The 24,614-nt window shown below is 37.8% G+C and overlaps 2 protein-coding genes across 6 annotated transcripts in view; one reads left to right on the top strand and one right to left on the bottom strand.

Moving 5' to 3' along the window:
* LOC311075355 (uncharacterized protein) lies at positions 1-12,584 on the top strand. 4 transcript variants are annotated; one of them, XM_084102680.1, is made up of 8 exons: positions 54-125; positions 280-367; positions 3,249-3,309; positions 3,391-3,714; positions 7,195-7,542; positions 8,611-8,775; positions 8,931-8,966; positions 11,574-12,583. In XM_084102680.1, exons 3-8 carry the CDS (start codon positions 3,264-3,266, stop codon positions 11,702-11,704), a joined length of 1,050 nt encoding a protein of 349 aa, XP_083958806.1. In that variant the 5' UTR covers positions 54-125; positions 280-367; positions 3,249-3,263; the 3' UTR covers positions 11,705-12,583. The 4 variants fall into 4 exon arrangements, with proteins under 4 accessions (XP_083958805.1, XP_083958804.1, XP_083958806.1 ...); XM_084102679.1 differs by having other exon boundaries at positions 1-367; XM_084102678.1 differs by having other exon boundaries at positions 21-371; positions 11,574-12,584.
* The window catches only part of sonb (SON DNA and RNA binding protein b), a 19,925-nt gene continuing 7,882 nt past the window's right edge, over positions 12,572-24,614 (bottom strand). The window contains exons 7-14 of one of the 2 annotated variants that reach the window (XR_014604477.1): positions 24,122-24,370; positions 23,931-24,041; positions 22,063-22,179; positions 18,858-18,945; positions 17,681-17,828; positions 17,525-17,590; positions 15,947-16,062; positions 12,572-13,169 (exon numbers count right to left, since the gene is read on the bottom strand). Coding sequence is in view for 1 of the 2 variants with exons in the window: in XM_084102663.1 (XP_083958789.1) it covers positions 13,011-13,169; positions 15,947-16,062; positions 17,525-17,590; positions 17,681-17,828; positions 22,063-22,179; positions 23,931-24,041; positions 24,122-24,370 (966 nt within the window). In the remaining variant the exon portion in view is untranslated. The remainder of the gene's footprint in view (positions 13,170-15,946; positions 16,063-17,524; positions 17,591-17,680; positions 17,829-18,857; positions 18,946-22,062; positions 22,180-23,930; positions 24,042-24,121; positions 24,371-24,614) is intronic. The other variant, XM_084102663.1, reaches the window with a different exon arrangement.

Consider the following 24,614-nt stretch of genomic DNA (forward strand, 5'->3'; position numbering starts at 1 on the left):
GCAGTCAAGCCAAGAAATTCACACACACACTTAACGCTACACACACACGGCTTACACATTAAAAGTTCTCAGACAGAAGCAACAGAAACGAGCCTTTAAACGCATGCAAATGTGATATTGTTCAGGTAATGCGGTTTCTGCAGTGTAATGTAACTGTGAAGATGCGTCAGGTCGTATTTTAACACCCGTCACCTCGAGCCCTAAACGTGAAGCAGCGAGTGTGTGTGTGTGTGTGTGCATCATGTTCAGATACACTGGATTCATGTTCTCTCTGTTCAGCATGTGTGACTCGACCCTGAGCTGAAGACCGGAGAAACTGTGAATGAAGCCGCTCTGATGATCAGAACCTCTGAAGAACTGGAGACTCGTGAGTACGTTCATGTCCTCGTCGTCTCAGTGATGCTTTCAGCTGGAAATAACATCATATTCCAGAAACTATGTTGATGTTATTTCTCAATAAAGCATGAAGCAGTGAATTGACTCAAAAGAAGTTAAAAGGAGAAATTAAAGGTGTAATGAGGAAAATATATTTGTGTATGATATGTATTGTGTAAAAAGTGCAATGTGTATTACACACTTTGGTAACACTTTATTTTACAGTGTCCTTGTTACATATGTTACATGTACTTACCATAGTAATAACAGTAAATTATGCATAATTACATGCAATTAACCCTCAACCAAACCCTAATCCTACCCTAACCCTATAGTAAGTATATGTAGTTAATTATTATTACTCAGTATTTAAATATATAAAGTTTTAAATAACTTAAAATAAAGTGTAACCCAAACTTTTAATGTCTTAATCAGTTTTGCTTGTCATTAAACATCAGTTCTCTTTCTATTTTGGTAAATACGAGTTGAATCAACAGAGAAAAGGCTGTTTTCATAACTAAAGTTACATAACTAGTGTCTTACAGTGTTATTTTTAACTCAAACGTAAATGTAGAAAATTTGAAATGTTGAAATAAAATTTCTTTTAAAAAAAAGTTGAAGTACTAAAATAACTAAAACTGAAATAAAAAATAAATTCATGCTAAATAAAAATATTTTACGAAGCAAATGCTAATAATAAAGCAAAACAAAATTGCTCAAAAATTAAAATAACTAATGAAAATAAAAGCTAAATTAGTGTTCCATTGCTTTTAATGCAATAATGTGCTTTAGTGATAAACTAATCTATTGCTGTATTGTCTAATAATTAAATTCAGAATATAAGTGTCATAATTTGTCATTAAAAAAAAAAGTAGATTTAGTTCATAACTGGTAAGCTTGTGAACCCCCGAGTGTGTAATGTGGATCGGGTTACAGGATCATGTGACGCACGTCAGCACTGTTAAATACAGCTCGAGCTGTTTCTGTGGGCGTTGCTCTGTCCGCCACGTGCCCCACAATACCACAGATTATTAATATCATTTGGAAGCATAAGTTTTAAATGCATGATATATTGATATTTGGGATAACTCAATGAAACATGCCAAATTTTGCCGACATCATTTTTTTGGGCCAGAATGTCATACGAATAAATGATGAACACACAAACACAAGAGAGAACCAGTGGAATATTAATAACTGATTATGCTGTGATCAATGTTTACTGTTTCCTGTCAGCTTTTTGATTTTCTTTGATTTTCATTTTTTTGCCTATTAAAATAAAACTTGTAGCTGTAGTTTGCCTTTTTGCCAAATAGTTTTGTCAGATTAATGCCTTAACCAAGATTAGTGTTTGTTCTTCCCTCATATTTAAAATATTTACAACATATACAATATTTTCCTCATATTTCAATGGTTTAATTAAACTCGCAGGGTCATAAAAACAAACTGTATTAGTCAAACCATATTGTGTGTGTGTGTGTGTATATGTATATATATATATATATATATATATATATATATATATATATATATATATATATATATATATATATATATATATAAAAATATATATATATGTATATATATATATATGTGTGTGTGTGTGTATATATGTGTGTGTGTTTATATATGTATATGTGTGTGATATATATACACATACACACACACACATATGTGTATATATATTTATATATACAGTGCAATGCATAAGTTAATACACCCATGCTAAAGTTGACTAAAAAGAGGAATAAAAAATCATATTTTGGAAATTGAACTTAATGCCTTAATTTAAAAAATTAGGAAAAATCCAACCTTTTAGGACACCAATTTTCTTTGTGAATGAATAATGTATCGTAAATAAATAAATGTTCTTCCTTAAAATACATGGTCCTGATAAAGTTCCCTTGGCCTTTGGAATTAAAATAGCCCCACATCATCACATAGCATTCACCATACCTAGAGATTGGCATGGGGTACTTTCCATAAGATCATCTCTTAATGCAAATCAAACTAGCTTTTAGGCTAACTGAAATAAAACCATGCCAATCTCTAGGTATGGTGAATGCTATGTGATGATGTGGGGCTATTTTAATTCCAAAGGCCAAGGGAACTTTATCAGGATGCATAGTATCCTAAAAATTAATAAATAAAAAAATACTTAAAAATAAAAATCTGCCTGCCTCTATGGGAATTTAACATAGGGGTGTACTCACTTATGCACCATGTATTTTAAGGAAGAACATTTATTTATTTACGATACATTATTCATTCACAAAGAAAATTGGTGTCCTAAAAGGTTGGATTTTTCCTAATTTTTTAAATTAAGGCATTAAGTTCAATTTCCAAAATATGATTTTTTATTCCTCTTTTTAGTCAACTTTAGCATGGGTGTATTAACTTATGCATTGCACTGTATATATATATATATATACACATAAACACACACATACATATATACACACACACACACACACACACACACACACATATATATATATATATATATATATATATATATATATATATATATATATATATATATGTATATGTATATATATATGTATATATATATATATATATGTATATGTATGTGTGTGTGTGTATATATATGTATATATATATATGTACATATGTTAGGGCCAATAAAACCATTGTGATGTTATTTTAATATTTATGCATATTTTCACCATGAATTTTATTGTATTGTGGAAATATATATATATATAAATTGTAAAGTATTTATTTTATGATAATATATAATGAAAATATGAAATATGAAAATATATATATAAAAAAGGAATTGCAAAATGGAATGCAAATTTTGGGGAGATAATAGATAATATCATTAATCATTAATCATTATTATTTACCAGGTTTTCTAAGAGGACATGAATCTTCTGGGCACTGCGCTCCTCTTTACTGTAGCCCTCAGTGGTAAGTGAGGAATCTTTTCTGTGTTTAGAAGAATCTGATATTAAAATTGGCATTAATGTCTCATGGCACGTCCTCATCCAGTCTGTCTAGGTTTGTACCTGCAGACGTCGGAGGTCCGGGCGACCCTCGGGAAAAGCGTGATCTTGCCCTGCAATGGTTCTGGACTCCCAATGGAAGAGCTGTGGGTTCACTGGGAGGCGATGGGAAAAGACGTCCTCTCGGTTCGCAGTGACATCATCAGGGTCGGGAGGGCGTTTGAGGGGCGGGTCAGTTTCCTCAGGGATCCCGCCGAGTCCGAGGACTTTTCCCTGGTTCTGGCTGACGTGATGCTGAACGATGAAGACATATACGAATGTCTCTGGATGGAAACGAGACCCGTTTGCTCTGTGTTACTGCAGGTGTTGAGTAAGGAACCGAGACAGGATTTGAAATTTACTGTTTCACTCACCGGCCAATTTGGCTACTCCATTTCAAAGTTACCGGCCATTCAGAACTTCTACTATCCAAAAATAATAAATGGATAACCCAGATTTACTACATCACAGCTTATGTATTTATATATATATATTATACAATTTGGATTTCATACATTCATTTCTTATTCAAACAAAATCCTGTCATCCAGCATCTTTCATCCTCATTCTTTTCACCAAATGTATTTTAGGAGGACAGATCAATACAGTAGAAAGAACATCAAAAAATTTAGGATGTTGGAAAATAACAATGAACCAAATGCTTTTTAATCTTCGCTATTGCTTCAATGCAAATGAACAAGCGCGCTGCGCGCCCGCTGTATTTAATATATCACCAGAGCCCGTCTACGGAGAGTCTGGCCACTCCCTATTAAGTCCTATTGTACCGAATGTTGGTTGTAGTTCCACCAGAGTTCCACTGGGGGCGATCGCCCATGAGTGCAGAATGAATGGGAGTCTATGGAGCTAGACGGCTAAATTTGTCTCTTTCACGCGATTGCCGTTGAGAAATCTCAGATTTGATTGTAGGTTTTGCAAGTTCAACATGGGTTACAGGTCGAAAGTTGAATGAACGAGTACTTATGTCCTTTTGATTTCTTACAGGTTGAGTTGTTGTTGCCCATAACACGCTAGCATTCTGCTAATGAACGCTGATTGGCCAGTGAAGGACTGATTACGACCAGAGATACCGCTTGATGGAACAAAAACTCTTCTAGCACGTGTGTTTGCCTGTGTCAGCTGTGTTGTGTGTTTACCTGTGTCAGCTGTGTTGTGTGTTTGCCTGTGTCAGCTGTGTCAGCTGTGTTGTGTGTTTGCCTGTGTCAGCTGTGTTGTGTGTTTGCCTGTGTCAGCTGTGTTGTGTATTTACCTGTGTCAGCTGTGTTGTGTGTTTGCCTGTGTCAGCTGTGTTGTGTGTTTGCCTGTGTCAGCTGTGTTGTGTGTTTGCCTGTGTCAGCTGTGTCAGCTGTGTTGTGTGTTTGCCTGTGTCAGCTGTGTTGTGTGTTTGCCTGTGTCAGCTGTGTTGTGTATTTACCTGTGTCAGCTGTGTTGTGTTTACCTGTGTCAGCTGTGTTGTGTGTTTACCTGTGTCAGCTGTGTTGTGTGTTTGCCTGTGTCAGCTGTGTTGTGTGTTTACCTGTGTCAGCTGTGTTGTCTTTACCTGTGTCAGCTGTGTTGTGTGTTTGCCTGTGTCAGCTGTGTTGTGTGTTTGCCTGTGTCAGCTGTGTTGTGTGTTTCCCTGTGTCAGCTGTGTTGTGTGTTTCCCTGTGTCAGCTGTGTTGTGTATTTCCCTGTGTCAGCTGTGTTGTGTATTTCCCTGTCAGCTGTGTTGTGTGTTTGCCTGTGTCGGCTGTGTTGTGTGTTTGCCTGTGTCAGCTGTGTTGTGTGTTTGCCTGTGTCAGCTGTGTTGTGTGTTTGCCTGTGTCGGCTGTGTTGTGTGTTTACCTGTGTCAGCTGTGTTGTCGATGCCTCGAGAGAAAAGAAAGTGCAGAGCACTAAAGCACCAAAGCGACTGAAGGATTGCCGTAAAGCAGTATCTCTGGTCGTACGATGTGTATGACGTCACTGACATTTTAAAAGACTTTTTAAAGCAAATAAGTGACTCTAAAAAATCTAACACCCAGCAGTGTGTAATTTCTTTGCATCTCCTTTGGAATACAACATTCAAATTACTAGACAAAAAATTATATCCTGAGAAAAGTGGATTTTGAGGGGTATAGCGCCATAGACCTCCATTCATTCTGCACTCGTCCTGTGAGCGCCCTCATGTGGAGCCAGAGTGGAACTGCAGCCAGTTCAGAAGCCGGAAGTTTACTGAGAGTGGAAGTTCTCCCCTTATTAGACATTCTCTGATATCACGATGACTCACGAGTTGAGTATTTGCGCTAAATCTGCGCAAATTTGACTTACACAAACCCCCAGCAAACTGAGTAAACGCAAGTAACCCGCCAAATTGGCTAGTGATCTGACAGCATTAGTTCATTTCAAACCCTGACCAAGACAATCACTAGTTGATTTAGATTAGTACCATAGACTGTAAAAAATTATAGACGTATTGTCCGTGACGTCACCCATAGTGTTTCTGAAGAGCATTTTTGAAGCTCAAAGTGGGCGGAGCCGGCCGTCGCCATCTTGGCCGCGCGTCACTCCCGGTCCCGTTTTTTATAACTCATCCGTTTAAATGATATTAAGCCTTAAAGTTCTGCATAATTAAGGGCGTGGCCACTTGAGTGACAGGTGGATTGCCGCTGATGTCACTACTAGCCGTTTGTCTGCTGTCTGTTAGCGTCACGTCACCTCAGCTAATCCGCCTCGCTGCACATTTCCGGTTATCCGGTGTGGTGAAGAGATGAGTCCCTGATTTAAAGCTGTTCTCGCGATAACTTGTAGCTAACATTAGCTGTTTTAGCGTTATGTGGTCGCTTTATGTAGAATGCTAAATCCCGCTGCTATGAAGTCCTACAGCTAAATCCCGCTGCTATGTACAAGATAAGATAAAAGCAGTTTGTTGCCATCAAGTAATAAATGTATTTGTATAGCGCTTTTCATAGTATGTACACACAGCTTTACAGAAAGACAGACAGCTATTGTATAGTAATTAAATTGTATATTCTATAGCTAATATTTCAAATCTCATGTTGTTGTCACAATCAATAGCTTCGGTTATATACTAGTATATGCGAGTTAAAAGACATTAATGGTCGTTATACATAGATCAAACGACTTATATAATAAAGTGATTTTGTCTGATTTGTAGCCAGGCACTAAAGCGATTACTCATCAAACGCGCTTTGAACCAATCGGATTGCTTGGGTCCTAAGCTGGGACTCATCTCTTCACCACACCGGATAACCGGAAATGTGCAGCGAGGCGGATTAGCTGAGGTGACGTGACGCTAACAGACAGCAGACAAACGGCTAGTAGTGACATCAGCGGCAATCCACCTGTCACTCAAGTGGCCACGCCCTTAATTATGCAGAACTTTAAGGCTTAATATCATTTAAACAGATGAGTTATAAAAAAATTCACCCCCCTCACAGTTGTCATAAAGGGTAAAATTAGCTATATAGACCAAAACCACTTTTTGTACCAGGCTGTAAACATGTTTTTTTCTGCTGTAAAGTTGGCCATTTTAACATGGGGATCTATGGGACTGACTCTCTTTTGTAGCCTGTCTCTAGTGGCCAGTCGATGAACTGCAGTTTAAGTCACTTCCGTGTTGGATTCAAAAGAGAGACAGGAACGTTGCCGTTTGATTAGCACACTAGATAGAAAACCATCTCAGGTTCCTGAGAAAATTTAACTTTCATATTTAATCATATTATTTTCCCACCTCAGGCACAAAGTACCAGTTCAAAAATGCCATATGATGAGCATCAATACAAGTTTAAGAAAAATCTCTCTCGTATTTCAGCAGAACCAGAGTTGTTCCCTGATCATGTGGAAGCTTATGAGGGCGAGGATGTCACTTTGGAGTGCTTTGGAAATATCCCTAAATATAAACCATGGGAAAACATCTACATCCAGTGGCTGAAAGATGACAAAGAGATTCTGCGGTTGAGCTCTGGAAAGATGGACGTCAGTATTGATTACAACATCATGGCATTACCACCCAAACACAATATCTCTCGCGGCGTCTTCTCACTGACCATTCAGTCGGTGAGTGTTTTCGACCAGGGCGTTTATGAGTGCCGTTACAAGGGCGTCGATTACGAGGAGCCGCGGAGAGGATTCCCAGAGAGGCAAATGCTCACTGTTTGGGGTACGTGTGTGTTTAACTGAGAACCGAGTACACGCTCATGATGGGGAGGAGAGAGAGTAAGCCAATTAGCAGAAGGGGGCGTGTCCACTCATGATGGGGAGGAGACAGAGTGAGCCAATTAGCAGTAGGGGCGTGTCCACTCATGATGGGGAGGAGAGAGAGTAAGCCAATCAGCAGAAGGGGGCGTGTCTAGTCATGATCAGGGATTAGAGAGAGTAAGACAATCAGCAGTAGGGGCGTGTCCACTCATGATGGGGAGGAGAGAGAGTAAGCCAATCAGCAGTAGGGGCGTGTTCACTCATGATGGGGAGGAGAGAGAGTAAGCCAATCAGCAGAAGGGGGCATGTCCACTCATGATGGGGAGGAGACAGAGTGAGCCAATCAGCAGTAGGGGCGTGTCCACTCATGATGGGGAGGAGAGAGAGTAAGCCAATCAGCAGAAGGGGGCGTGTCCAGTCATGATCAGGGATTAGAGAGAGTAAGCCAATCAGCAGTAGGGGCGTGTTCACTCATGATGGGGAGGAGAGAGAGTAAGCCAATCAGCAGAAGGGGGCATGTCCACTCATGATGGGGAGGAGACAGAGTGAGCCAATCAGCAGTAGGGGCGTGTCCACTCATGATGGGGAGGAGAGAGAGTAAGCCAATCAGCAGAAGGGGGCGTGTCCACTCATGATCAGGGATTAGAGAGAGTAAGCCAATCAGCAGTAGGGGCGTGTTCACTCATGATGGGGAGGAGAGAGAGTAAGCCAATCAGCAGAAGGGGGCGTGTCCACTCATGATCAGGGATTAGAGAGAGTAAGCCAATCAGCAGTAGGGGCGTGTTCACTCATGATGGGGAGGAGAGAGAGTAAGCCAATCAGCAGAAGGGGGTGTGTCCACTCATGATGGGGAGGAGACAGAGTGAGCCAATCAGCAGTAGGGGCGTGTCCACTCAAGAAGGGGAGGAGACAGAGTGAGCCAATCAGCAGTAGGGGGCGTGTCCACTCATAATGGGTGAAAAAATAAATATAATGCTGTATCTTAATAAATGAATAAATAAAGCAGGTTTCTCTCTCTCTCTCTCCTCAGCTATATCTTCAGGGATCACAGACCTCATGGACTCGTTCTCCAGTGCCAGCTCGACCTCTCACACACACACTCACACAAGTGTGCCAGCTTGGACGGCTGTTGCGAGCGCTCAGACTGAAGCGGGCCGCACGACACCAACACACACACATACTGAGAGAGCTGAAGGTACTGCTACTGATCGTCCGCCCAACAGTCAATACATGTTTAATCAATGACTGATTATTTTCATATAATGTTGTTGGTGATTCAGTGTCTTGATTTATACTGACCCTGTTTCAATCTGTGTTTCACTCCTCCAACACTGTTTCTCCTGATGACAGATATGTCAGCCGTCCCTGAGGCGGGCACTGTTTCTGGTGAGTATTGAACATTTTCTTAAGCATGCAAAGCTTATAATTCTTATACATTATATTTATAATGTAGTGCATACAGCCTGTGCGCTGTATTCCAAGTCTGAAGACAAACGATAGTTCACTGCAGGAGCTCTTAAATATAATTACATGATATTTTAGTATTATTTATATAGTATATTATATATTATTATTTAGTAGTTTTAGTACCTCCACTCAAACTTATTTTATTTTAATTTATTTGCCAAGGCAGCAGGTCAAGTTTTGCAAAAGTATTTAATATAATATTTAAATATGTAATATTTATAAAGTATAATATATATATGTGTGTGTGTGTGTGTGTGTGAGAGAGCTAGAGCAGAGGTTAAAATGACATTTTAATCATAAGTCCAAGAAAATTAAAATTTTGTCATCATGTAATGTATGATTATGATCATAAGGTATTTATCCTCAATAAATGCTCTTTTTCGACTGAAGTTTTTAGCTCTGAAAGGTTCAGTACGTTTTCATACATCAAGCTCAAAATTGTTTAAACGATCAAAGGCTACAAACCCTCTAAAAGTAAAGAACAGCTGAGCTGATACACACAACTGATGTAGAACATTATACCGGCTTCAGGTGAAGACTTCTTTGTGATGCATGTTTAATAGGGGTGTAACGATTCATGTCACGATTCAATACACATCACGATACTGAACTCACGATACGATATTATTGCGATACTCCAAGACATATGATAAAAGGCTAACAAAAAATGCACTGTTGATTAAAATGCAAAATTTGGTTTTTCATTGTGTGTGTAAATGAATAGTCTTGGACTAGTGCTGGAAACCCAAAGCACAGGACAATAGAGACACCAGAATAACAATATTCATGATTCTGAAGATGAAAATACAGAATTATTTTAGACGAATATTCTTGATCTCTGTCACTGACTAGATATATATATTTCAAATTAATGTAGGCCACTTTTTACTGGTAACATCAGACATAAGGCATTATCAGGCCCACAAATATTCCATTATAATACATTATATTCAAAATTATATATAGCAGTTTAATGAAGTACTGACACTAAAATTATGTAAACTTGATTTTTTTCTCACATAGTAATTTTTTATTTTGGGTGAACTATACACAATACATATTGTTGCATTTTTGTATTGCGATATATTGTGACACGATATGTGACCCTGGATCACGTCACCAGTCTCGAGTCGCACGGGTATACCTGTGGAAATAGCCAACAATACATTGCATGGGTCAAAATTATCGATTTTTCTTTTATGCCAAAAATCATTAGGATATTAAGTAAAGATCATGTTCCATTAAGATATTTAGTACATTTCCTACCGTAAATATATAAAACATTCATTTTTGTGAGTGAATGCAGCACAATCGCCAACATAAATGCACAACTTTAAAGGAGATTTTCTCAATGTTTCGATTTGTTTGCACCCTCAGATTCCAGGGCCCGTATTCATAAAGAATCTTAATGCAAAGAGTAGCTCCTAGTGACAAAATTCTAAGAAAATTCTTAGAAATGTGGCCGTTTACTCTTAAAATTGAAGAAAAAATCCTAGTAAAGAAAAAAGTAATTCAGAAAGCATCTTAACCCTTAAAAGAGGTCTCAAGTTCAAAATTGTTAGGAGCACGGATGAGGACTTTTAAGAGGCTTAAGAGTTTCTTTAGCAGAGGAGAAAATGACAGAAAGACGAAGAGGGAGAAGAAATGTGTTGCAGACAATTGATGACAGTGAGTTAATAAGAAGCTATAGATTAAATCATGCAGGGATCATGTTTGTGACAGATCTTTTTAGAGACACGCTAATATCTCCAGCACAGCGCAGAAATGCCATAGCGCCAGAAATGAAAGTAATCACTACATTACGATATTTGGCAACTGGGAAAATTCCATGTTTGATACATTAAAACCAACATTCAAACCACCACTTAAATAGACATGCCAGTAATCAGTGTAATTGGAAAGAGTGGAACAATTTTTATCATTCTAAGCAATCAAATACCTTATAGGAAATTAACAGCATGGTAAAAAAAAAAAAAAGGATTTATATACACATATATAATGTGTGTGTGTGTGAGAACAGTCAAATAGGAAAAATTACGCATGTAATTTCCAAGTGAAGGCTTAGAATAGACCCTATACTTAAAATCACTTTTTTTTTTCCTTCTTGGACAACCAACCAATCACAGTCTTCAAAAGATAGTGTCATACATAGCAACGGGGTCAACCCCGCCTCCTTACTAAGATAAAAGTTTTTGTCTTTTCCTTACTCAGAGTTGCTCTCAGATCGGTCCCGAATTGCTCTTAAGCTAAGACTCCTACGTAAAAGTTTTTAAGCTAAATTAAGAGTTTTCTGAGAGGATTCTTAGAATCTTTATGAATACGGGCCCAGATTTTCTAATAGTTGTATCTCGGCCAAATATTGTCCTATCCTAACAAACCATACATCAATGGAAAGATTATTTATTCAGCTTTCAGATGATGTGTAGATCTCAATTTTAAAAAAAATGGACCCATGTGACTGGTTTTGTGGTCCAGGGTCACATATCTATTACACCCCTAATGTTTAATGCGAAATGTTCCTCTCAGGTCAGCGTGATCCTCTCGGAGAGTTCCTCTCGGATGAGGAGATTCCCTGGATCCGCATTGGACTCATCACTGGAGTTCTGCTCGTGACTGCAGTCGTTCTGGGATTATTACTGATGTTCGGAAGAATCTGAGTTATGAAGGGATTAACGTTCCAGGCATTTCCATTGCAATTTTGTGAGCTGTGAAAAGTTGGTTCAACAAAATATGATGTATTATTTTATATATCTTGCCTTATTTGTGGAGCACAACTGTTCACTCACAGGACTCAAGACTATTTAATACTTATATAATATATATAAAGGTTCGCCTGAGTTTTTTAATTTTTTCTTGTATCCAGAATGTGCTCTGACATTTTTTAGGGTTTTAAAAGCTAAACCCACATTTTCTCTGAAAAAAAAATAAAAAAAATAAAGTTTGTTAAAACTAATTTGTTTTAAATACAATATAAAGGGTGGTACATTGATCGGTGAATCTGGTATGGTGCTATTCATTTATTTATCTTAAAATGGTGCTACATTTTTTTTGTACGTTCTAAAGTATTTCTAATTTTTGAAATCTGATGTAATTTTTACCATCTTTTAAAGCATGAAGCAAAATATGGCACAAGTATTATCAAAGACTGTGTAGATCTACTAATGCAATGTTTCTGTAATATGTGCCTGATTCATCAGTTTTGCAGATCTCTCGTTTCTCCATTTTTGTCACATAATAAATCGAACACTTCATTTGTTGAACGCATTCTGACATTATAAATCATACACGGGTCCAGATGAGATCCGCAGTGTTTTATGTTGTAAAAATGTAAACTCATGCACATGCAGTTTTTCTTTTTTGGTTTGATTGCGGTTTGCATGTTGATGTGTTTCTAATGCTGAAACAGAGTTTTATGCATATTTTGTATGTAGAAACTCAACCCTCTTGAAGCAAACGTCCACATTGATAATCTCTAATCTCGCTACAGTAAATGATGTGAAACTGTCCGGACACAATAAAGTGCATTATTTTCCAGTGACAAGATTTTCCGTTTATTCCGTTGCATCACAAAAACATGTTCTACGGCAGCAACAGAACACAAGCCTTCCAAAAGAAGAAGATGCAATGGACTGGGGCTGGTAAAAAAATTAAAGCAAAGACAAAAAACCTTGTTTATGAAGATAAAATAGTTTTTAAGCATGCATTAGAGCAGACTTAACAGAAACAATAACAGTCTAAAACAATGGTCAAACGCATTATTACAAAACCTCAAACTTGGTGAACTATGTACTCATGATTACCCGTGAACATGCTTCTCACTTCACTGGCGTGCAAAGGCCGTCACAGGGGGATGTGGCTGAAGAAACGTACAAAATTACAAATATGCGTAACACAGATAATGCAGTCCGAGATGATATTGATGATAACGGACGGCATGTGAAATGAAACGTAGGCGATGTGGCGTCACATGTTGGTGGCGGCTGTGAACACGGGTCCGGTGTGAACCCCGTCTCCGGCCACTTCTCCCATCGCCTGAAGAGCCACTGTGGCCGCCATCGCCTTGGCGTGTTTCTTGTTGGGACTGGCAGTCTGAGGCTGATAATCACTCCCGTTCACCACCACCTGACGGCACAGAAACACCTGATGAACACCTGATGACCTCAAATGCACTTTTTCCGGCGTGCGTGTTAATCAATGATTGCATCAGGAGCAGCCAAGGGGGTAATCCATCAGCCGGAAACTGAAGCTTCCCCAGGCGCCGCCATTGATTAGCGGACCATCACCTGCTGTTAGCATCCCATTGACTCCCATTCATTTTGGCGTCACTTTGACAGCGAATAACTTTACATCTGAGGCGTTTAAAGACTCCATTTGTCCATTATTTATTTCTAAAGAAACACGACAATGTATAAAAGGCTCCATTACCTTGTATCTTACGTTATGGCCCCGTAGATGCAGTTTTTGTAAAAGTAGGCTAACGATTGCGTCATAACCACGCGACTCTCTGTCGCACAGTAGAGAGATTACCGTATAGACAGGAGGAGAAGCTCACGGGCAATCGGGGGGACGTGGAGGCAAAATTACAAAATAATTAATCAGAATACTTAGCAAGAGTGTCTCCTGCTCCAGCTCATGGACAGCTCCTACTCACACTCTCCGTCTCTGAGAGATCCGGAAGGGAATGATTCAGATTTCTCTCGGCACAGCTAGTGTTGTTTTTGGCGGCCTGTTTTAATTTTAGTTTTAGTCTAGTCTTTGTGTCAAGCTGTCGTTTTAGTTTTTATTAGTTTTAGTCACGTTCATACTCTTTTTAGTCTAGTCTAGTTTTAGTCAACGAAAACTGATGACATTTTAGTCTAGTTTTAGTCGACGAAAATTGTATTTTAGTCTCTTTTTAGTAATGCAATTCTATTTAACCCAGTCAATATAGAATTTCAAACAAGGTTATCTTATTATATTTAGTATATTTAGGGCTGTGACGGTGGCAGTTTTTTTACCACCGCGGTAATGGACCAACTACCGGCAGTGGTTGGGGGGTAAATTGGTCTGAAGAGCGAATTTTATCCTCCACAAGGGCGAGATATTTAGGCTGTGTTTGAGATTGCGCTGCCAGAGAAAGTGAAACTAAAAATCACCCGCGCGTGTGAAACGCGCTTTACAACTAAACTTGACGCGCCCTATGTCTAATATAACAAGCACAAACTGTGTTAAAAAGAATTTGACATGCAAGTACAAATGTAGGTTATCTGTCCTACAGCGTTTTTCTACTTTACCACAGTAAAGAATACGAATATAATAGGCCTAATTAAAAGCGAACCAATGAAGAAACGTTTATAATCCCTTTAGAAAATGGGTGAGACGTGAGTGAAGATTTGGGAAAAGAAACAAGAGATTCCATGCAGGGATGAGTCACGATTTTTGGATATTCGATTAGTTTATTTAATTATAGAATATCGAATAGGTTGTGCGATTATTCTCTAAAATAAAATTTCCATGTTCTGGTGCTGATGCGGTGACGCGTTCATGTAACCAGAGACGCTGCCAATAACGCACATAACAGCTGTCACAAAGAACCGGCAAAAGTAATGATTATGAATGTGTCAAATATATCAATGAGACATTTTAATAGAATAACTAATGGAATAATATTGTTAAATTCGCTGATAATCGGGTGACCAGATCGCAAACCAGAATTTAAACCCGACAAGCTATGGGTTCACGCACAACTCTCTCATTCGTCGTGACGTTATAACATTGTCTCGTCTCGTTTTGGTGAACGAAAATGAAGAGACATTTTAGCATAGTTTTTATTTTGTAAACCACATTTAGTCTCGTTTTTATTCATCAATGATATTGCATTATACATGTATTTTAGTCATCGTCACATGACCAGCATTTACGTCTCGTCTCGTTTTCGTCAGGTGATAAAGGTTCGTTGACGACAATATTTCGTCATAATTTTCGTTGACGAAAGCAACACTAGGCACAGCTACTAGAAGACAGACGGGTTGCTCACGTCACATCTACGTCGTCAAGCTCAGTGTGAGTCTGCGCAGTCGCTCAGCCATCAGGAAGTGAGGAATTGACTTCACTTTTCTCCGTTGAATCAAATGGGGTCGCTGTGTCCATTTCTTTGTCTATGGGAGCGTCGCGTGAGCATCAAGCAGGAGCGTCGCGTGAGCAGCAGTGAAGCGAGGGTTTCGGCGCCGAGTCTATTTCTGCTGCACTGCTCACGCTCAATTAAAGTGAAAGCACACTTTGATGGACAAAATAAATATGATTTCACACAAAAAGTGCCTAAAATCCACATCATTTGCATGTCTAGTGTGTTTTAACAAGAACTGGAGTAGGCTATGTCAGAAAAGAAAATGACTCAAAAATATTTATAGAAAATGTACCCATTTAAACTGGCTTTTGTTATTCAGTTTGGGTAAAAGTATATTGTGTTTAATAAACAAAAATATATAGAAAATAAATATTTGTGTGTACTGAAAAGTGGTTGGAAAAAATTAAATTGTAATGGTGCATCTCTATAATTTTTCTGATTGGCTGGTATCAAACACCATCACATAATCTGATGTTCACCTAGATGTTTTATTTATTTATTTCTACATTTGCCGTAGTATTGTCGATGGGTTCAATAACACATCCTGCAAAAGGGGGGCCTTGGCAAGAACCTAGAGGCGTTTGGGGGGCCTTGTCATGGAAAAGTTTGGGAACCCCTGCACTACATAGTGCACAAGTGCATCATTTGGGACACAACTCTTATTTTATTTATAATATTGTGATGTCTAAATTCACAATCCGTTGGAAAATACTGGTTTTATTTTTAGTGGGTTTTACATATTTTTTTTAACATCATATTTGAGAAAGTTGGCGTGATGAAATGAAGCACTGACCTTGAAGAGGAAGTTCTTGCGGTGGTCGGGTCCGCTGTGGTGCACCATCACAAACTCAGGCTGTGGCCACTTCTTCTTATTGCACATCTCCATCAGAGCAGACACCGGATGCTTCCCTAATAAACCACAGAGATTTTACATCTGGGGTCGGGTTGCACATTTTATCAACCAATCTCTGACTTGTAAAAAAGCCTGGCATTTGAAATACTAGTCAGAAAATGTGCGTGTTTTATGTTGAGCATCTTATTTTTGATACATCAGGCTTTCATGGCTCATATAATATGAAAATATGGATGAAAAAAAAATTCAGTTTTATTCATAAGAAAAATACAGCATTTGGTGCAGATGCTGATATTCATATGGACAAAAAGTGAGATGAAATTCTGATGCTTTTAATGTAAATCAATTAGAAACTAACATAAAAAGCATATAAATATCAGTATCTGCCAATATTATGTCTTAGTAAGATGATATTTAAATGCTTAGTTTGATGGTCAAAGCTCTGTAGTTTTAAAACATAATGCAATGCAATACAATGATGATTGAAAGATGAACAAATAAACCTTCCTCAAAAGCCTTATGATCATATTTGATGCGCATGTTTTGTAGCTTCAGTTCAGTAAGTGTTCATCTTGAAACATTACTATCAATATCAGTTATTCTTGTGTTTACTTGATATAAATCAGTGCAGATTTAAAGACAGCATAAAGACACATGAGGACGCTTGTAGAATTACACAAAGACTTTTACTTGATAACCAAGTATGAACTATCAGACAACAGAAGGCATGGATTGTGTGTGACAGTATATTGTATATTTAAAGGGGTGGTTGATTATGATTTCACTTTTCTAACTTTAGTTAGTGTGTAATGTTGCTGTTTGATCATAAACAACATCTGCAAAGTTACAACGCTCAAAGTTCAGAGCAAAGGGAGATATTTGCTTTTAAAGAAATCACTTTTTAAGGACTACAACAAACGGCTGGTAGAGACTACACCACATTCCTCCCGGGTTAGTGACATCACCAACCCTAGAATTTACATAAACCCCGCCCCCTAAACATGATTTATAGATTAACATGACAGAATATGCTAATCAATGACTAGAAGATAACTCCACATCAGCTTCATAAATTCATCAACTAACCATTCAGAAATGTCCTGTTGCTTCTACATGTTGTCACTTCTTCTCGAGTCTCTCCATCATTTTCTGACTCCGGTTTGAACATAAAAGGCTAAAAGTTTTTGAAATGTTCAGTGTGTGTGTGTGAGTGAGGTTATTTAGAGCTGCTAACACACACAAACACCAGCTCTTGAAGCTCCGCCCCCTGTGCCGGGAGCAGAAGCTCATTTGCATTTAAAGGGACAGACACAAAACGGTGCGTTTTTGCTTACCCTCAAAAAGTGACAATTTTAACATGCTATATAAAAATATCTGTGGGGTATTTTGAGCTAAAACTTCACACACACACACACTCTGGGGACATCAGAGACTTATTTTACATCTTGTGAAACGGGCATTATACACCCCTTTAACGATCACCTAGTAACGTAAACCATCATGTCACATGTCACTCACCTAGAAGATCCTTCATCACCACAATGTTGCCAGATTTCTGTGTTTTCTCTCCTTCTGCTACAAGCCCTGAGTGAACAGAAGCACATGATGTCACGACTATGACCTCAGTGATGACATCATCACCCGATCTGTTTCCTCACGGGTCGTTTCTCTCACCCTTGCGGTCCGTTTTGAAGTCGATAATGATGGGCTCCACTGTGCCTTCCCTGTGCTTCCCCAAACCCTCCCCTGAACGCCATCCCATCTTCCTCATCAATAACTCGCCCATCCCGCCCGAGACCGGCGCCGCCCGCAGGAACTGGTCCTGAATGCAACGGGACAGATTCAGACAGAGAGAAAGAAAGAGAGGCAAACGGAGAGAAACGGCCAGAAGTGAGAGATTCGCTCGTTCAAGGCACGTCACATGACTTCAACCGGAGCTGTGAACACTTTCTCAATTTCTATTTTAACACTTCAAGTTGATATAATATAGAATAGGTAAATTGTTTAAATGTAAAGTCCTTTATTTCTCACCTGCAGCAGACTAAAGTATAAATATACATATAAACATCACCAGGGCTGCATTTATTTAATCAAAAAAACAATAAAAACAGTGAAATATTATTACGATGTAAAATCAGCTGTTTTCTATGTGAATATATAGTAGTATCATGTGATCAAAGCTGAATTTTCAGCATCATTACTCCAGTCTTCAGTGTCACATGATCCTTCAGAAATCATTCTAATATGATGAAACATTTATGATTATTATCAATGTTGAAAACAGTTTTGCGGAAAAAGTCCAAAAGTTTTTCAAATAAACACTGTTCTTTTTTAACTTTCTTTTAATCAAAGAATCCTGAAAAAATAAATAAAAAATATCACCGTTTCCACAAAAATATGAAACAGTTTCAACATCATAATCATAAATGTTTCTTGAGCATCAAATCCTCATACTAGAATGATTTCTGAAGGATCATGTGACACTGAAGACTGGAGTAATGATGCTGAAAATTCAGCTTTGATCACATGATACTACTATATATTCACATAAAAAACAGCTGTTTTACATCACAATAATTTCACAATATGAGTTTTGTTTGACCAAGTAAATGCATCCATGGTGCGCATAAGATCTTAATAAATCCAAACCTTTTGACCAGTATATCTTAAGTAACACATAACTTAATTTACTGTGCAAGCCTTCAACAGGCGAAGCATCAATCCCTGTCCTGAACAGAACTCAGGCTTTGAGTCGGTTCAGTGGAAACAAACAGGAGCACATGGCAGAAAAGCATCAGTTCACACACAAATCCACATGAATAGAAGGAAGGGTGCTGGAGGACGTACGTACCTAGGCCCCCATCATCGGCCGAGCATCTGACGTGAACACAACGGGCCTGACTCTGACCATGGCAAAGAGGCAGCTACAAGGACTGACCCTGCAACAAGTGTCCATACAGAGGGGTGAGAGTTCACAGGTCAAACTGTGAGCCCCCACCCCTCGTCCATCCGTGTCCCAACCCAACCAATGAGCTTGAGAGCCTCGTACCCGCTGGCAAATCAATGCCGAATCCCAAACATTGACCTTTGTGACGCTTCCTCTCTGGCATTTTAGACTAAAAAAATAAATAAATCAGGTTTCTTCGACCTTCGATATCATTTGAATCACGCTCTTATGTAAAGAGTGAGCTCCAAACACATCACACGGGGTTTATAAAGTCAAACCGAAATTTATTCAGACATTTTCTCACATTATCACTGTTTATTCGCGATAGTTTCGAAAATGGTGATCAAATATGACAAGAACAAATCAGTTGATATTTCACTGTCTCACACATGAATTATGTTGAATATCTGTCAGCTGTTAAATTTAACTACACAATTAGATAATACCAGTTTAGCTCAACCAATCACCAAGCAATGCTTCATTTTGTTCAGTCTGTGTGTAAAAAGAGCATTAGCAATTAAAGAAAACACACTTCAGCAAAACACGATCAGCTCAAAGTGTCCGAATCATTTTTGGTCACAAATGTTACTGGGAGTCCCTGTATGAAGAATTATTGGGTATAATATGTCACAGTTTACTTTATTTTGCATAAATGAACTATAGTGTCCTGCACACACTAGTAAAAACATATCAAAAATGATATCTGAATAATTTTCGGTTTGACTGTACATCGAGACTGTCGTATCTAGGCAAAGTTGGCCATTTTGGAAACACTGCCCTGAATAAATGAGCCGTATTTGGTTGTGTGAATTCTATGATCTCTCTGTGCAGAGACTGTGGTGTTTTAAAAGCATTTAATTAGCTTAGTCTAAATAAAATCTTAAATGTAAAGGTTTGTATTGCACATCAGTCAGCATCCAAAGCCTTCTCAGCTAAAACGAAACTCATTACAAACACATGTACACAGTTTTGGTTGAAAGGCTTGTGTTGTGTAAATTTAATATTAATAATAATACTATTAATAAGACCAAGGGGTTTTTAGGAGTGCCTAAAACCTCTTAGAGTAACTGTAACATACGACTTCAAAAAGATGTATTGCTTTAATAAAGTGACAGGAACATCAATATGATAAAAGACACCAATATTCACTGAATATTTACACTAATGTTCAAAATTTGATGTCAGTAAGATTTTTTTTAAAAGGAAATTCATACTTTTATTCAGCAAGGATGCATTAAACTGTGCAAAAGTTACAGTGAAGTACATTTATGGTGTTACATTTCAAATTAATGCTGTACTTTTTGACTTTCTGAAATAAAATGTGTCACGGTTTCCACAAAAATATTTATATAATAATACATTGATAATAATCAGAAAAGTTATTTGAACAGCAAATTAGCATTAGAAATTAGAATGATTTCTGAAGGATCATGTGACACTGAAGACTGGAGTAATGATGCTGAAAATTCAGCTTTGATCACATGATATAAATTACACGTTACAACAATCACATAGAAAACGTCTATTTTAAACTGCGAGAATATTACACAATTTTACTGTATTTTTTGATCAAATAAATGCAGCCTTGGTGAATATGAGAAAGACCTTACCAACCCCACATTTCTGAACAGTAGTGTAGATAAATATACAGTCGTCAACATTTGAAGTTGATCAAAACAAGTTCAAAACAAGAACGGGTATTGTTCAAAATTCATGTAAACTTTTCATCAAAGTTATTGATCCACTTTAAATGTTGCCTACTGTAGTTTATTAATCTAACTGGAGGTTGTTATTATACAGAATCGTATGCATAAATTAGCCATTTTCTGCATGTGGCTCATCCAATCAGATTTGAGAGTCGGATCCTGCTGCATATTTCTCTATTCACTGGAAGTTTGCAGGTCATTCAGAGGAGGGGTGGAGAGACTTACTTCACATCATCTTCCTTTCCTCCCCTCTCTCAAAAGACACTTTTTAGAGGAGTAAAGTGAGGCGTGCTGCCCATCCATCAATGCATCTGCTACGACAGAATTTCACATATAAAACATCTGCATGACCTGCACAAGTGGTGTACCCGTCCGACTGCTTCTGCGCTGGGGTCGTTTAATCAAGAGAGCCTCGTTTGCTTCAAAGGGTTGTGATTATGTCAAATATTTGCACTTAAAGAGGACCTATTATGCTTTTATCATCTGTGTTTAGTGTGTAATGTTCTCTATATGAGTGTCAGTGTTTCTGAACTCCTGAAATGCCTCCATTGTAGTCGAGAACGAACACGTCACAATATTCCTCATTATAATAATTCATGCGCAGAATAAAGGGGCGGGGCCTGGTTGAGTTAGTTAGTTGTGTGTTAAACTGGCGGTTATAGAAAGGGGCGGGACATTTCACAAACACACTCGCTCGGCCAATCACGACACACTGCTACAGCCGACCAATCAGAGCACAGTGTGCTTTTCAGAAGGAGGGGCTTCATAGAGACAGGAAGTAAACAGAGCGTTACTGACAGACTGGGAAGAGAGGAGCTGCAACAATGGAGAATGTGTGAAAATTTTATTTTTTTTGAACATTCAAGCATGAAAAAACAAAGACATTGAAAAAGGCCATAATAGGTCCCCTTGAAAAGAAAAGACGCTCTTTGTCTTTCATTCAGCTGACGTCAGTAAACACACAGCTCTGAGCTGTCTTTTGGCAAGATCGTTTCCCAGGATACATTGACGTCATGCTAAGCTCAAAGATCAATACTTATTAATTAAAAAGCGGCCGGTGTGAACTATCATTGTGCGAGTGACTGGACTGCGGTCGGATTAACAACTCAGTTGGGTACACCAATTGGCAAAGTAATCACAGATGACAATTCTTATATGCTTTATAAAAGAGGATGATGGGTATTTTGAGTTTTGAGAGGATTTCAGGATCTATTTTACCCTTCATGTGCAATGTGAGCGTATGTCAGAACAGTGGAAATCTAAACTAAGCATCTGACTGCAATACACCGTCTTTCATGATTCTTGGGAATTTAACACACATATATGATGCAAAACACAAACCATCAAGCACAATATATGTCCAGAATCATTGTAAGAGTGGTGGCGTTGACTCAGGGCTTTACCTTCTTAATCCAGGCTTGTGGGCCGCTGTTCGAGAGCTCGTCAGATGAGAGCACTTGAGCGCCTGTGGAGCCTGTGAAGAGGCCGGGGATCGTGTTGGACTGGGCCCATGCATCAACCTGTGAAAGTTCATTACCAGACGTCAGCAATACAATCATGAAGTGTGGAAATAAAGTCTCAAACTCATACCGAATGTATTAGAGTCTGGATGAACTGAGTCACAATTTTTTTGTTTCAAATAGAGATCATGATTTCACACAATTAAACAAAACAAAAATTATGTGATTTACTAGAGGTTCTGACAAAATGTTAATTGCTACAGTGTTTAACAATGCACTCTAGTGTTACTTTAGAATTATTTATATACTATTATAGTATTTATTAATATTTTGACTTATTTTTTTATAATTTCTGTTTTAATAATTTTGTTGTTTTTGTTTTTTTTCTTTATATAAACGTAGCTTCAAGTTATTTTTATTTAGTTTCAGTAAATTTGATACTTCAACTTCAGCTTATTTAGTTGCAAAGGCACATTTCCAATTATCACTTAAGTTTATCATCTAATATTTATGTTTTATTTACCGAAAACGGGTTTTAAGCAGATTTTAAGTTGACATCTTCACAAATGTGTAAAAGATTTTGTAAGCATATTGCGTAGTTGTGCTTGGAGTCCATTGTTTTATTTGTGATAATAACGTAATGAAACATGCCAAATTGTGTGCAACATCATTTTTGTCCAGACTGTCATACAAAGAAATTATGAACACATGCAAAAACAAGAGAGAACCAACCAAATATTAATAATTAATTACTAACTTATGCTGTAGTCAGTGTTTGCTTTTTCCTGTCAGCTTTTTGATTTTCTATGCGTTTTATTTGCACAGTAAAATAAAACCTATAGCTTGCCTCTCTTGCTAAATTTTATCAGATAAATACCATAACCAAGATTATTTATTTATTTATTGCACAAGTCATACATAAATTCATCTATTCATTCATTCATTCATTACGTGCAAATTATTGTTTAATCAAACTTGTAGGGTCTTTAAAAATGAACATTCCATCCGAACATCACTTTTGCCCACTACTGTAATATTATATTTTCTGTTTTCATTTTAATTTTAGCAATTTTGTTGAGATTTTTGACATTTTTTTTCTTTTTTTCTATTATTTTAGTTCATAAAAAAACAAAAACAATCCAAGGCACTCGAGTAAATTGTTTTTAGAAAAATATAAAAAGCCTTTATTCATTCATGGCTTGGGTATTTTAAAAACAGGTGACGAGCAACGGCACACCAACGCGTTACGGCTAATGAGTCTTCATCAGGGTGTGAGTGACACACACAATCAGAGTTCTTTTAAACAGCGATCAATCAGTCACATGACAATCACAGGACAAAAAGAAGAGAGAAAGTTCAAATATTACAAAGAAAATATATCTCACCAAAAACATGACTAAACCAAGCAAAATATATTTAAAACAAAAACAAAAAACAACAGCGATTAATTACAAATACATTATCATAAATAAATGAATTGGCATATATTTATCAAAATCCACAAGTCAAAAATATCATAAAACCAAGAAAGTAAAAAAAAATCTGAATCCGTACACCCAAAGAGCTCCAGGATACTGAACTTACTCCTTGTGCAGCACTTTTCGCATTTCTTGCTTTTATCTATTATTTTAGTTTTAGTAATATTAGTACTTGTTTAGTTGCAAAGGCACACTTAAAATGGATTTTAATAGTTTTAGTTAACAGTAACAACACTGCTACACATATACTAGTAGCTGAAAATAAGATCAGCCAAAACATAAGACACTTTCTGTGATTTATGGACCATGTAGGCTCTCAAACTCAAAACGTACTTGCTCCTGAGCCCGGTTGAGCATACACATGGCATTGATGTCGAAAGGGTTTTCCGCCAGCCTCTTCTGCGCGACCGCTCTCTCACTGACGGCTAGCGTGATGTCCACGGGCTAGAAACGAAAGACAAGAGCTTATAGAGACTAGCTGAGGATGATGAGGCTTATATGAGATCAATTTGATGCACACTGACTTGAGAAGGTGCTTCAGGAAAGACACTATCATTTTCCTTGCTGGCTTCCTTAGTCTCAGAAGAAGCAGAAACAGAAGCAGAAACAGACGCAGGAACAGACGCTGGAGGCTTTTCTGTTTTCTTTTCGACTGGCACCCATTCCCCATAAGCACCATCAGCCTCTTTCTTCCTATGCTGGGAGCCGGAGGACACCGGGAACTCCTTAGCAAAGGCCGCTTCGGTTCGGACGCCTGGCTTTACTGAGGTGATCTGAAAGAGAAGAGAACACCATTACTGTGAAGTAGAGATGAAGACGGTGATATTATAAATCCTGCCTAAAACGATAAGACATTAAATTTCATGGTATGGGAAAAAAACCTGATAAATGGCTGATGCAAAAAATAAAACACCAAAAAAAAAATCAATGTTTATCATGTCAAGCATTATAACATGCATGATGAAAAACGTTTGTTTTGAGATTCGCTAAAGATTACATTTAACAGTGTTATCAAAT

Source organism: Abramis brama (assembly GCF_963993115.1).
Source record: "Abramis brama genome assembly, chromosome: 2".
Lineage (NCBI taxonomy): Eukaryota > Metazoa > Chordata > Actinopteri > Cypriniformes > Leuciscidae > Abramis > Abramis brama.

Coding starts and splice junctions, on each gene's coding strand:
- LOC311075355 (XM_084102679.1), top strand. CDS start 3,264: ATGAATCTTCTGGGCACTGCGCTCCTCTTTACTGTAGCCCTCAGTG. Junction 7,543..8,610: donor GCAAATGCTCACTGTTTGGG/GTACGTGTGTGT, acceptor CTCTCTCCTCAG/CTATATCTTCAGGGATCACA. Junction 8,967..11,573: donor TGAGGCGGGCACTGTTTCTG/GTGAGTATTGAA, acceptor TGTTCCTCTCAG/GTCAGCGTGATCCTCTCGGA.